This window comes from Patella vulgata, chromosome 7 (assembly GCF_932274485.2).
Source record: "Patella vulgata chromosome 7, xgPatVulg1.2, whole genome shotgun sequence".
Taxonomy (NCBI): Eukaryota; Metazoa; Mollusca; class Gastropoda; family Patellidae; genus Patella; species Patella vulgata.
Window position 1 is genome coordinate 12810013 of NC_065885.2, and position 12956 is coordinate 12822968.

The 12956-nt window shown below is 35.0% G+C and overlaps 1 protein-coding gene across 1 annotated transcript in view; it reads left to right on the forward strand.

Moving 5' to 3' along the window:
• Positions 1-11497, forward strand: part of LOC130013568 (E3 ubiquitin-protein ligase HUWE1-like) — a 33445-nt gene extending 21948 nt beyond the window's left edge. The window contains exons 18-28 of the mRNA XM_056102275.1: positions 123-239; positions 914-1104; positions 2141-2347; positions 2635-2832; positions 3394-3600; positions 4040-4315; positions 4980-5250; positions 5737-5842; positions 6824-7123; positions 8213-8403; positions 9378-11497. Of these exons, the coding sequence (XP_055958250.1) occupies positions 123-239; positions 914-1104; positions 2141-2347; positions 2635-2832; positions 3394-3600; positions 4040-4315; positions 4980-5250; positions 5737-5842; positions 6824-7123; positions 8213-8403; positions 9378-9480 (2167 nt within the window). The 3' untranslated portion in view covers positions 9481-11497. The remainder of the gene's footprint in view (positions 1-122; positions 240-913; positions 1105-2140; positions 2348-2634; positions 2833-3393; positions 3601-4039; positions 4316-4979; positions 5251-5736; positions 5843-6823; positions 7124-8212; positions 8404-9377) is intronic.
• Positions 11498-12956: the final 1459 nt, after the last annotated feature.

Consider the following 12956-nt stretch of genomic DNA (forward strand, 5'->3'; position numbering starts at 1 on the left):
TTAATTAATATCTAATTATTACGTATGTCAAATGCTAAATGCCGCTCAAAGAAGACATTTCATGTTTATTGAAAAGGCTACAGAGAATATTGTTTTATTGTAAAATATTGTATTGGTTGCAGGAGTTTATTATCTGAGTTACAACATATGAACAGTAAATTAAAAGATGAAGGAGCAGATGAAGATAGAGATGCTGAACCATTGTCTAGTCAACCTGCTAAAGGTGTTCTTGTTGATAGGTAAGTAATACATGTTTCAATCTATACACAGGACTTTATCGACCACTGATTAGCCAAAGGGATTTGCATTCAATCTAATTTTCATCTTAAATGTCCATCTAATTCAAATTGATTACCCATATCAATGAATTTATTGACAGATTTCCGAAGCGATTACCACACATCGCCAAATTATCTCTATGTGAGATTTGATCCAGGTGATCACGTGGGGTTTTTTTTTTGGTTTTTTTTTTTTTATGTCCAGCTACAAGAATTGTTTACAGCTAATCGGAACATTTAACGAACTCGCCAAAGTAATTTGAAATCAACTATACTGTCACATGACATCTCCACTAAATTCAAATCGATTTTGGCGAGTCGATAAAAAAAGCCCCAAGTAGTCTTTATTACTGCTCAACGTTTTGTCTAGACTTATTTAGTCTTATATCTTGATAAAGACTTCGAGAAGTCTAGTTAAAATATCACTCAGTAATAAACTGTAATCATATTTCATCAAATTGTACCATGTGTGTTTTCTGTTTAATTACTAAATGATTTTGGATTATTTAAGCTTCTGTTAATTAAGCAATACACATATGTATGTTCTGAAAGAAACTCAGAGCAGTAGGAACAGAATAGCCTAAAATCTAATGAGTGAAGTTTAGTATGATTTTCTTTCTTTTTTTTTTTCCTAGATTTGCACCCAGTAACAATATCATAGTGGCTGCACCAGCTAAATTTAAGACTGGGCGAGAATTACAACTTCCGTCCATGTCACAGTTAACCAGTAAAGTATCCAGTCAGCAGTTCTTTCTACGTGTATTAAAGGTTATAATACAACTTAGAGAAGCTGCTCGAATAGCTGCTAAGAATGCTCAAAAACAAGGTATGTTTAATAGTTCTGATTTATATCAACCACAGCCTCCTTACTGATAATGGTTATACATTATTTTTGTAGCAATGAACACCACCACCTGAACAAAATGTAACCATTTTTCGTCCCATCTTTTAATAGAATTTTTATACGCCCACATTTTCATGTAGACATATATTGTTGTTGCCGCTGTCCATCCATCTCTCTGTCCACAATTTGTTTGTTGACACCCTACAGGCCACAATTCTTATCCGATTTTGACTAAACTTGAAATATAGGCTTATCTCCAAAAGATCTTAGTTCCTTTCAATATTCCCATATATTGGATCGAAACTTTATGGATTATGGCCCCTGATGGTACGAAAAATCATGTTTTTAACTTGGGGACACTCTAGAGGTCAGTTTTCATCTGATTTTGATGAAACTTCAAATGTATGATTATAATCTAAAGATCTTGGTTCCTTGCGATATTTGCAAATATCGGACTGTAACATCATGGATTGTACGAAAAACATGGTTTTTTTGCTTGTGGATCCTCTAGATGTCAGAATTTTTATCCGATTGTAAAAAACGTTTAAATGTATCACCATTACACTGGAATGACGCTTCAGTGTGAATTTTGATGAAACTTAAAACTTACCTTTATATACCAAACATCTCAGTCAATTTCGATATTCACACATTTCATACCATAACTTCCTGGATTTTTTTTTTTTTTTTTTTTTAAACTTGTTCTCTATGCATCGCTTGCAAAACGTGGGTGTATCTTGCCTAGCAACTGCTGGATTCTATCGCCTCCATATTGTTTCTCTGTATAAAATATGATTGGTTTTTGACATACAGCTACAAGTTGTGATGGCAGATGAACAAATATAAATTTTGTACACACATCAACCTATTTAGTGGTTGTGAATTTTGCTAAATAGACATTTCTGAGATTTAATAGTGATTATTGTGTTCCCATAGAAAAAGTATTGACTTGGTTTTTGGTATACAAGAGTGTAATTTTGTTTGATTTAACAAGCATTTACTGGTTGTTTATTTCAAGGTACGCGTGATAGATTAAGTATGGCTGAAGCTATGGCTGCATTAGAAGCTCAGGATGATAGTGGCATGGAAGCGTTTGGTTTACCATCAACCAGTCAATCAGCTAGTATATCAACTAATTCATCGAGTACCGATACTACTCCTTCTACTACAGCTACACAGTCAGTAGAACAAAATACAGAAACACCCATGGATGTTGATCAAGCAGGTAGGAAATAGACTTTTACACTTCTTGCATATATTATTAATACTTTGTTGGATGGCCAAATGGTTAGCATGTGCATGGTATATCATAAGGTCTGTCATTGAGTCAATGGGCATGGTTTCGATTTCTAGGTTGTACGTGACAAAGAGTAGGGCTGCCTGTCAACCCTGTGGGTTTCCTCCCACTGCTGAAGACACAAGCGAATTATTGAAATAAAATTGAACCATGTGTTAGTCCCAAAATGACCTATTAATTGTATGTAAAACTGTGTTTTATTTTATTTTTTTTAGGACCATCGCAAGATAAGAGTAAAGAGAAGAAAGTAGAAGAGAAGAGCTGTGTATTACCACGTCTAAGTGAACAGTTACAACTAGAAGATTTGTGGCATATGTTGGGAGATTGTTTAACAGAATTAGCTAAAACACCAGATCAACATGCAGTATTAATACTACAACCTGCTGTAGAAGCTTTCTTTATTGTTCATGCTGGTAAAATATCTCTTATATTCTGTCATGTACTGTTTGTAAAATGGGCAGAAAGTGTCCTCATGGTCTGTGAGAATCTTTGCCATGGTAAAATCAGTTGTGACCAGAAAAGAATTGGCATGCACATAAAAAAAAAAAAACTTTGCAATTTGAAATTAAAATAAGAGTAGGCCTAACCTCATAGCACACTGCATTGCATATGCCTGTCTTCATTATCTCAATTGGTGAAGAAAATTTGGGCAGGCTGTGTCCTCATGGTTTGTTAGAATCTTTGCTATGGTAAAATCAGTTGTGACCAGAAAGAATTGGCATGCACATAAAAAAAACCTTTAGCAGTTGAAATTAAAATAAGAGTAGGCCTAAGCACTGCTGTCTGGACAAAATTTATCTCATAGCACACAGTATTGCATATGCCCGTCTTTATTATCCAAGTTGGTGCAGAAAATTTTGAAGTTAAACCTGATTTTGTTTCATTTCTCTTATGCATCACTGAATCACAAGGTAACAGTTAATTAGAGTCAGGATATTTCTGTGATGTTTACGTTCTTTGTATTAAACTTTCAGGTGAAAAAGATTTGAAACCTACAGATACTAATGCACCTAAACGAGAGGATCAAATGGCTCATCTTAATCTAGAGATGGCACCACCATCACCTTCTCCTGGTCTTCCTGCAGAGGAAACACTTCTACTCTCCCGTGAAAATTCTGTTGCTTCAGTTTCGTCTATTATTCATCTACCTCCTGATACACAGAAATTCCTTAAATTTGCAGGTAATAAAATATGCCCCAAAGAATTCTTATTATTTGCCTGTTTCCCAACCTGGAGCCAAAGGGATCCGGGATACTGTAATATTGCTCACAGGAAAGAAAGGGGCCATGAAAAAATGATAGCCCAAGTAAAATTCGTTATGGCCTTGTTATTTGATCATTGAATTTCAGTAGTCTACATATATAGGAGTCCTATCATCTTGCTATGAGTTGATGTATTGCGTCATTGATCAGTTGGATTGTTCAGATTAAGATGGCCTAGGTTAGGATTTATGTGAAAAGTGGTGGCACGTGGCCAAAGTCCTAATTCCCCCTATGTAGAAAATCTGACTGAAAAATATTTCAAGGTGTCCATGATTGGTAGATTTTTGTGAAAATAAGAGAATATTATATTATGTTTACTATTTTCTATAAGTCTGTTTCATAAAATGTTTTATTCTAGAAACACACCGAACAGTTTTAAATCAGATATTACGACAATCAACAACACCATTAGCTGAAGGACCTTTCTCTGTACTGGTAGATCATACTAGAATTCTTGATTTTGATGTAAAACGAAGATATTTCCGACAGGAACTAGAACAACATGATGAGGGTTTAAGACGTGAAGATTTACCAGTCCACGTGAGAAGAGAACACGTGTTCGAAGATTCGTTCCGGGAATTATTCCGTCGTACACCAGAAGAATGGAAACAACGATTCTATATTGTCTTTGAAGGTAATTTATTGTTTAGTAAAACCGAGGAACATGCTTTCTCTAAGGTTAAAATGGCTAACATGCACTGAAGTTGGGGCTGAAAAAATATAGCCGTTTTACCAGACTAAATGTCAAACACTTGTGAAGTTGTACATGATATTTATTTAACTTTGTGTCGGAAATATGTTAAGCATAAACACTGATGAAAACCAATATGAACCAGGCAAAGAGATTGTAATTGACAGTCTTCATCGGTACAACCTACCTGTTATCACTGGCCTGATAAAGGTAGAAAGTGCTATCCACCTCTGCTGTATGACGAATTGGAACTACTTTTAAGTTCCCTGCTTAAAAATGGTGGCGCCTGTAGAGAGTGTTTTATGTCAAGAAACTGTATATTGTATATGTATTTTCAAATTCATCCAGTTTTCTTTAAACAAAGGACAACTTTGTAGTGAAAACTCTACAGTCTTCCTCCCACTGCTAAAAACCCCTACGCGCAAGTGAATTATTGAAATAAAATTGAACCATATATTAGTGCCTAAAGGTCCTGGTTTGTGTCAGGTGGATGTTAAACCCCATTTCTCACTCTCGGTCCCCATATAGTATTATTGTACTTGTTATACCTTATGTAACTTCCAGTGTGTGTAAACTATTATATTACAATTAAACATGTTTATTTCAGGTGAAGAAGGCCAGGATGCAGGTGGTTTATTAAGAGAATGGTACCTGATTATCTCGAGAGAAATATTTAATCCTAATTATGCTTTATTCCGTACATCACCTGGTGACCGAGTTACCTATACTATCAACCCGTCATCACACTGTAACTCGAATCATCTCAGCTATTTTAAATTTGTTGGACGTATTATAGCTAAAGCTGTGTATGATAATAAACTATTAGAATGTTATTTTACCAGGTCATTCTATAAACATTTATTAGGATTAGCTGTCAAGTAAGTTCAATTACAATTTATTTTCAATACTAATGTAACCATTAAGGAAATTGCTAACTTACTTTGACAGATCTAAAAAGAGGGTGTAACTGAAAATCAGATGATATAATTAAATAACTTTATATAAAAGATGTTACAGGAAATAATTATCCATTCAATCTGTTATTAGTCGTTAGTAAAACACTTAAAATGTAACAACAAAACAAGTCACTTCCTAGAAACTTTCTCTTGTAACAGTGTTTGCCAGGAGCATTCGTTTTTACTTTTGCTAGTTAGGAATTTCTTGGTTTTGATAATTTTAATGTTTTCAATTAATTGACCCAGTTTTTCTTCCACAAAAATGTTGATGGAATTTTCTTAGTATTTAGTTTATGATGACTACTGGATTAGTTCTGTTCTTGAACCACTTGATATATTTTTGCCTAGTTATGTCATCTTTACAGTCATTTTTTTCCTTGATTATTAATTGTAATTGTGTATTTGTAGATATACAGATATGGAGAGTGAAGATTATTCGTTTTATCAAGGTTTAGTTTTCTTGATAGACAATAGTGTTCATGATCTTGGATATGAGTTAACATTTAATACTGAGGTAAGAATTAATTTAAATATATTGGGGACCATGTGGGTAAGGCGCTGGCTCGCTAGCCTGGAGGTCGGGTGTTCGATCCCTGCATTGGCCGAGAAAGTTCATCCAGATTTTCCGGCGTGGTTCCCCCTTGTCAGTGATGCAGGATGGAGGGCCTGAAAAGGACAGCTGTCTAGTCCTTCGGATGAGACGGAAAACCGAGGTCCCATGTATACATTGGAATGCATGTAAAAGATCCCTTGGCAGTTGGAATTCGATATAAGAGTAGGCAATAGTGCCGCTGCCCGGGCAAAATTTCCCTCATAGCACACTGTATGGCGTATGCCCGTCTTCATTAGCCCAGGTTAGGAGCAGAACAGTAGGACGTTAAACCACATTCCATTCCATTCCTTTAAATATATCACGCTTTTGTTGGACTTGCCTTTCCATCATGACTGGCTCTACTGGCAAGTTTCTTCAGAAACATTTGTCTACCATTTTTGAAACTTTTCAAACATGGTTTCCTCTTGTCATTTAGATGGGTGAAAAAAAAGCCAATGGCCTGTGTACACCTTGGCATGCATGTAAAAGAACCCTTTACGATGGAATTAAATTGTTCGGTCAAAAATTCCCTCTTTATTAGCCGTAAAGTAAAGTAGGCTTACACCCCATGTCTTCCATTCTAAACAAATACAAACATCTTAATAAAATAATAATGGATTTGTATAGCGCCTCGTATCCTAAAGTTTGCTCACTAGCGCTGAGTTAGTCTGTCACATTTATGACTGTTTCTCATCATTAATACTGAATAGGTGTGTTTTTAGCAAGGATTTGAATGTACACAATGATTTTGCATCCTTCATATGTGATGGTAGCCTGTTCCACAGTTTAGGAGCAGCAACAGAAAAGCTGCAGTCTCCACATTTCACGTAATTTGATCTCGGAATTTCCAATTGAATTTTGTTTGAATTTATGTATTTTTATGTTATTTCGTTTGAATTTTAGATTCAGGAATTTGGTGTGACAGAATCTCGTGATTTAAAACCAAATGGTAGAAATATTCCTGTAACAGATGAAAACAAGAGAGAATATGTGAAACTAGTCTGTCAGATGAGAATGACTGCTGATATCAGAAAACAACTAAATGCTTTCTTAGAAGGATTTTATGATATTATACCCAAGAAACTAGTATCTATATTTACCGAACAAGAGATTGAGTTATTGATATCTGGTCTACCTACTATTGATATAGATGATCTAAAATCTAATTCAGAATATCATAAATATCAGGCAACATCACTACAGGTAAAATTGATTGATTTTTAACCTTTTAACACCTGGGGAGTAGGATGGCGGAATGGTTAGCGTATGTGCACAGTATAATAAGGTCTGTAATTGAGTTAACTGGCGTGGTTTTGATTCCCCGGTTAAACGTGACAAGGAGTAGGGTCGTCTGTCCAACCTTCTTGGTTTTCTGCGGTTTCCTCCCCTATGCGCTAGCGAATTATTGAAATATTGTTAGTCTCAAGTCTCTCTACATTTAACACCTGGTGTTTCTCCGTTTGTACCTGACAAGGAGTAGGGTCGCCTGTTCAACGTCATAGATTTTCTCCAGTTTCTCTAACTTCCTCCATCTGCTAAAGACCCCTACACACAAGCTAATTATTGAAATAAAATTGAACCATATGGTAGTCCCAAAATTACCTAGTTTGTTTTAAGTGTGTGTGTTAAACCCCATTATTCTCTCTAAATATCTTGTAGATGATTTTTCTCTCTGCTTTTATGTAAATATTGACTAACCCAGATTCCAGAAAAATGATAGAAAAGTGAACTTTGTTGACATTCAGTTTTCCCAAATTACTCCTTACTAGACTGCCCGAGTCACAGAACTATTACATGGTCCTAAAATAGTTCACAGCTATTCATGCGACTCCTGTGGGTTGAGGCTCTAAATAGAACAGTAATTTCTGACGGTTCAAGTGCTAAGGTCTGTCATTGAGTCAAGTGGCATGATTTCGATTCCCTTCTTTTAAGTGACACGTAGTAGTGTCGCCTGTCCAACCTTGTAGGTTTAATCCAGGTGCTTTGGTTTCCTCCCACTGCTAAAGACCCCCACCCCCAACGCGCAAGCGAACCATATGTTAATCGAATTTGTGGTAAGGTACATTTAAAAGTTGGATTTCTGTCCTCCTCCACTTCAAAGCGTATTTTAATTTTATTCACCGAGGCTTGTACATGTCTTTGTCTCCGAAGTAGAAATGTTAAACATGTGAAATGTTATTACTTTCTCTGTGTAATCTGGCAAACGATTAAAGTTGCTGGTTTGGTAAGATATTTAAAGCTCTGTTGTTCAAAATGCCATGTTACAAATTCCCTTAATTGATATTTTTTCAGATTCAGTGGTTCTGGAGAGCATTAAGGTCTTTCGATCAAGCTGAGCGTGCCAACTTTTTACAATTTGTCACTGGAACATCAAAAGTTCCACTACAGGGTTTTGCTTTCTTGGAAGGTATGAATGGAATCCAGAAATTCCAGATCCATCGAGATGATAGATCTACAGATAGATTACCAACAGCACATACATGGTTAGTATTGTAGGGTATACGATCAATAGAACTGGATAACAAAGATGCAACTTGATCATCTACAACTGGTGGCATTGATTTTTGAGCGAACAGGGAATTTATATCTTGACTAGAATGTCCCAAGTTGTTCAAATCTTTTGGAATTTTTTTTAAGCCTGGCCCTCACTTGAAGACAGAGGCCCATACATTAAAGAACCTTTTTTACTTGTAAATCGAAAAATGTATTTGTCTAAAAGTTTAGTGTTGACTAGACATTTATACCCTGTTTCAATCACCATCAATACTTCTTCCAGCGTGGTTGGGTGGACTAATGTGTTTGCCATAAATCACAAGGTCTGTCATTAAGTCATCTGGCTTGGTTTCACTTTCCAGCTTGTACACGCCAAAGACTAGGGTCCATCTGTCCAACCTCGTGGGTTTTCTCAGGGTTCTCCCGTTTCCTCCCTCTGCTAAAGACCTCTGTGCACCAATATGATTAAAACACAGATTCTATTTCGTTCCGTTTCTTATAGTTCAAAATTCTGTTTTACTTGTCTTTACTACACTAGGATCTGGAAGATTTGTTATATAACCCGTGTTTTGGCTTATTACGGTGAGTTTTGGGCTTGAGGTGCACGGAACTTTGGGTAAACCGCCAGAAACATCAACGCTGATTGATTAATCAATGTCTGACATCATAGGGTCAAAAGCCGCTCGCGTGACGCCTGACACAACCTCCCACTACAACTGGACAGATCTTCATGTAGTAGAGGCCATCGAAAGTATATATATATATATATATATATAAAAAAATGAAATATATGTATTTTAATCAGATTTCCTACATTCAAGCAAATTATTGAAATAAAATTAAATGGACTTTAAACCCCATCTCTCTCTCTATCTCACTTCTTTCAACACTCTGCTTACCTTCACAATGTACTGTATTCATAATAGTTGTATATTATAAAATGCTATTTTTTTCTTTCTTACAGTTTTAATCAGTTGGATCTACCAGCCTATGAAACCTATGATAAATTACGTCATATGTTGTTATTAGCTGTTATGGAATGTTCAGAAGGATTCGGTCTTGCCTAAAAACTAAAACAGCAAAAAAAAAAAAAAATGTGATATGATTACTCAAAAAACATTTATGTACTCGATAGCCATTATTTATTTATTTTTAGTGCTTATTTACAAATGTCGATGAAATTCTTCAACATTGGAAGAGTTGAATTCATTTAATTTTCTTATAAAGAAAACAAACTGATGTTAGGAAACTATATACTGAACATAAGATAAATGTATGAACAATATGATAGTGTTTAATGAGCTAGTGTTTTTATATAAATCTATTACAGCGCCTAATTTCGTATTTACTGCTGCTTTGCTTTCATACTTTATATATATGAATATGCACTTGAAATGCTATGAATGCTTTAAGTCAAGAGTTGCCCAAAAGAAACTGGATTTTTTTCTTTTTTAAAAAGCAGTTGTTGAACATGCCAGACTTGTCATAAGACAACTTCCCAGATATCCTGAATAAAAATATTGTTTTAAAAAAAGAAAGATAACTTCCGGATAAGTCTAATTTAGTCCTAATAACAAAAAGTAAACATTGGACCTTGTAAATTGATCAGATTATGAGATTATAAGGATTCACATAAATATTAAGTTTGGTTTCGTAATAATCTTCATTTGAATATATTTAGAATTATTATTGACAATACACAAAGTGTGAACATTGGCTGGGGACTACCCTGACTTCATCAAAATATCCATTAATAGTTTACATTCGAAATAGATGCTTATTAAACCTTGTTAAAAATATCCATGGGTTTCACAGTCGGATCACACAGATGATGAACTATCATTAAATTGATTGAACCTCCACTTTTAAACAAAAGCATGTAAAGTTGAATGTAAATATTTTGATGTCTTGCCCAGATGATCTTGGTGAGAGTTTGTTGTGTTGGTGTTTTTGTAAATATTAAAGAGTGATTCTGTAGTTCTATTTGACTTAGAATTTGTGTTATTTTTGTTTAATTAAAAGATTTGTTTGCAATATTTGTTAATATTTATTTATAAGATAGCAATTTGAACATCAATAGTCATCTAAAAGTTGATATATTATCACCCCGATATAATAAAAAAATATCACTAAATCCCATCTTATATTAAATATCCTACAATAAAGGATGTCAAATTGTGAATTTGATACTTTATTGGTTATTAAAGATGCATTATGTAAGTTAAAGAGCTAGATAGATAATGAAAAATGAGTATATTAAAAATTTCAAATAACTTTATTCTGAGCAAAGTTATAAATGGTTGAAGTTGTGACAAGAAATAGCGTAAACCGTCAAGTACCATTGCTAGGATAATAAACAAAGTCTCTATTTTAAAGTTTAATCCACTCAATATCTCGGCCATCCGATATTGTAGAGAGTTGATTATAGGCTTGTCATGTGAATAAATGTCTAAATGATAATTTAAATATCATTTTAAGCCCGAAAAAAGACATGCAATAGGCATAGACTCTATCTGGGAGGTTCTGGGTGACCGAGACTACAATAGAAAGATTTAGCTCTTGCATAATACATCCTTAACAGTTGTACATCAACTCAATATAATAGGAAAACGTCACTAAATCCATCACAAAGAGTTAATATCCTAAGATGTAGGATAACAGATGTGAATTTGAAACTTGTTATTATTTTGTTGGTTTTTTTTCTCTTTGAGTTTTGGGTTGCATTATGTATAATATTTCGAGATTTTGTTGTTAAAGTAAGGGTCTCTATTTATAAATATATTTGTTGTAAATATATGTAAATGTAATTAATACAAGATTCTTGTCAATTTGCTTAATAGATTTTTTTTTTGTTGTTTGCCCTACTTGTGTTTGTGAAAAGGACAAATAAAGATTGTACAAAGTCACCAAATTATAGATATATATTGCTATATGTACAGTTTTCTCTGCCAACTTATTCTACAAAGTATTATATATACTAGAAGATGGTATTTAAAGATTTATAATGATTCAAGAAACTGTTTAACACATTGTATGTACATTTCTCTGATGTTTAATAAAGTTCTCATAATTCTACAACAAATTTTTCTTTTCTTTAATGGTGTGAGCCACCATGGTGGCTATGTGGGTGAAATGCTGGCTTGCTAGCCTGGAGGTTGCATGTTCGATCCCTGCATTGGCCGAGAAAGTTCATAAGGATTTTCAGGCATGGTTGTCCCCCTTGTCAGTGGTGCAGAACGGATGGCCTGACAAGGACAGCTGTCTAGTCTTCTAGTGGATTGGACAAAAAAAACGAGGTCCCGTGTATACATTGACGTGCACGTAAAATATCCCTTGGCAGTTGGAATTTGATATAAGAGTAGGCCATAGTGCCCCTGCCCGGGAAAAATTTCTCTCCGAGCACACTGTATGGCATTTGCCCGTCTTCACTAGCCCAGCCGAAGCAGAACAGTAGGACTTGAACCCCATTTCATTTCAATTTCTTCAATGATGTGGTCTTACTGTTTTCTACAATATCGGTATGTACTGTTGTATGCATTGTTTATATAACGTAAACCACAGTGGCTCAGTGAAACCAGATCCTGGATTTTATCCCAGTGTTGGCCAAGAAAGTTGAAATTTGAAGTGCAGGTGGAAATGCTGTTGACCGACTAAAATTTCCTTCATAGCACACTTCATTTTCCCAGTTGGTGCAAAACATGTACGATTGTACCATGTTGAATGAAATTCAAAAATTTAATTCACTAGTTGTTCAAGGAACAAGTATGCCAATTTTCATGTTGATCCGACTTGAATTGACGAAGCCTTAGGTGTTTTAGAAGAGCGTCACCCCATGAACAAGAAGACGAGTTCCCTGTTCGCGACCATTTCCTGGTCCAAAAAGTAGGCCGGTATTCCCAATTATATTTCTGATTATATAAGTAAGAAATATGCTCCTATTCAGTATAGGGTTAATGTTTAATTATCAGCCAATAATACATCTACAGTAGATATCGCTTGTGTGATAAATTTCATAATCTACTGCGATATCTGATATCGCTTTACATGAATTTGATTGGCCAGTTAAAAAAGAACTACTTTTTTGTATTTTCAAAGAACAGACATTTTTATACGCCCTCATTTTCATGTGGACGTATATTGTCGTCGCCCCTGTCCGTCCGTCCGTCCGTCCACAATTGTTTGTGAACAGTCTACAGGTCACAATTTTTATCCTATTTCAATGAAACTTGAAATATAGGGTTAACACCCTAAAATCTCGGTTCCTTTCGATATTGGCATGTGTTGGACCATAACTTCATGGATTGTGGTCCCTGATTGCACGAAAAATCACGTTTTTAGCTTGTGAACACTGTAGAGGTCACAATTTTTATCCGATTTGGTTTAAACTTGAAATGTATGCTTATAACCCAAAGATCTCTGTTCCTTTCGACATTCGCGCATATCCGACCGTAACTTCTTGAACTATGGCCCCTGATTGTACGAAAAATCGCGTTTTTAGCTTGTGGATCCTATAGAGGTCATAATTTTTATCCGATTTAAAAAA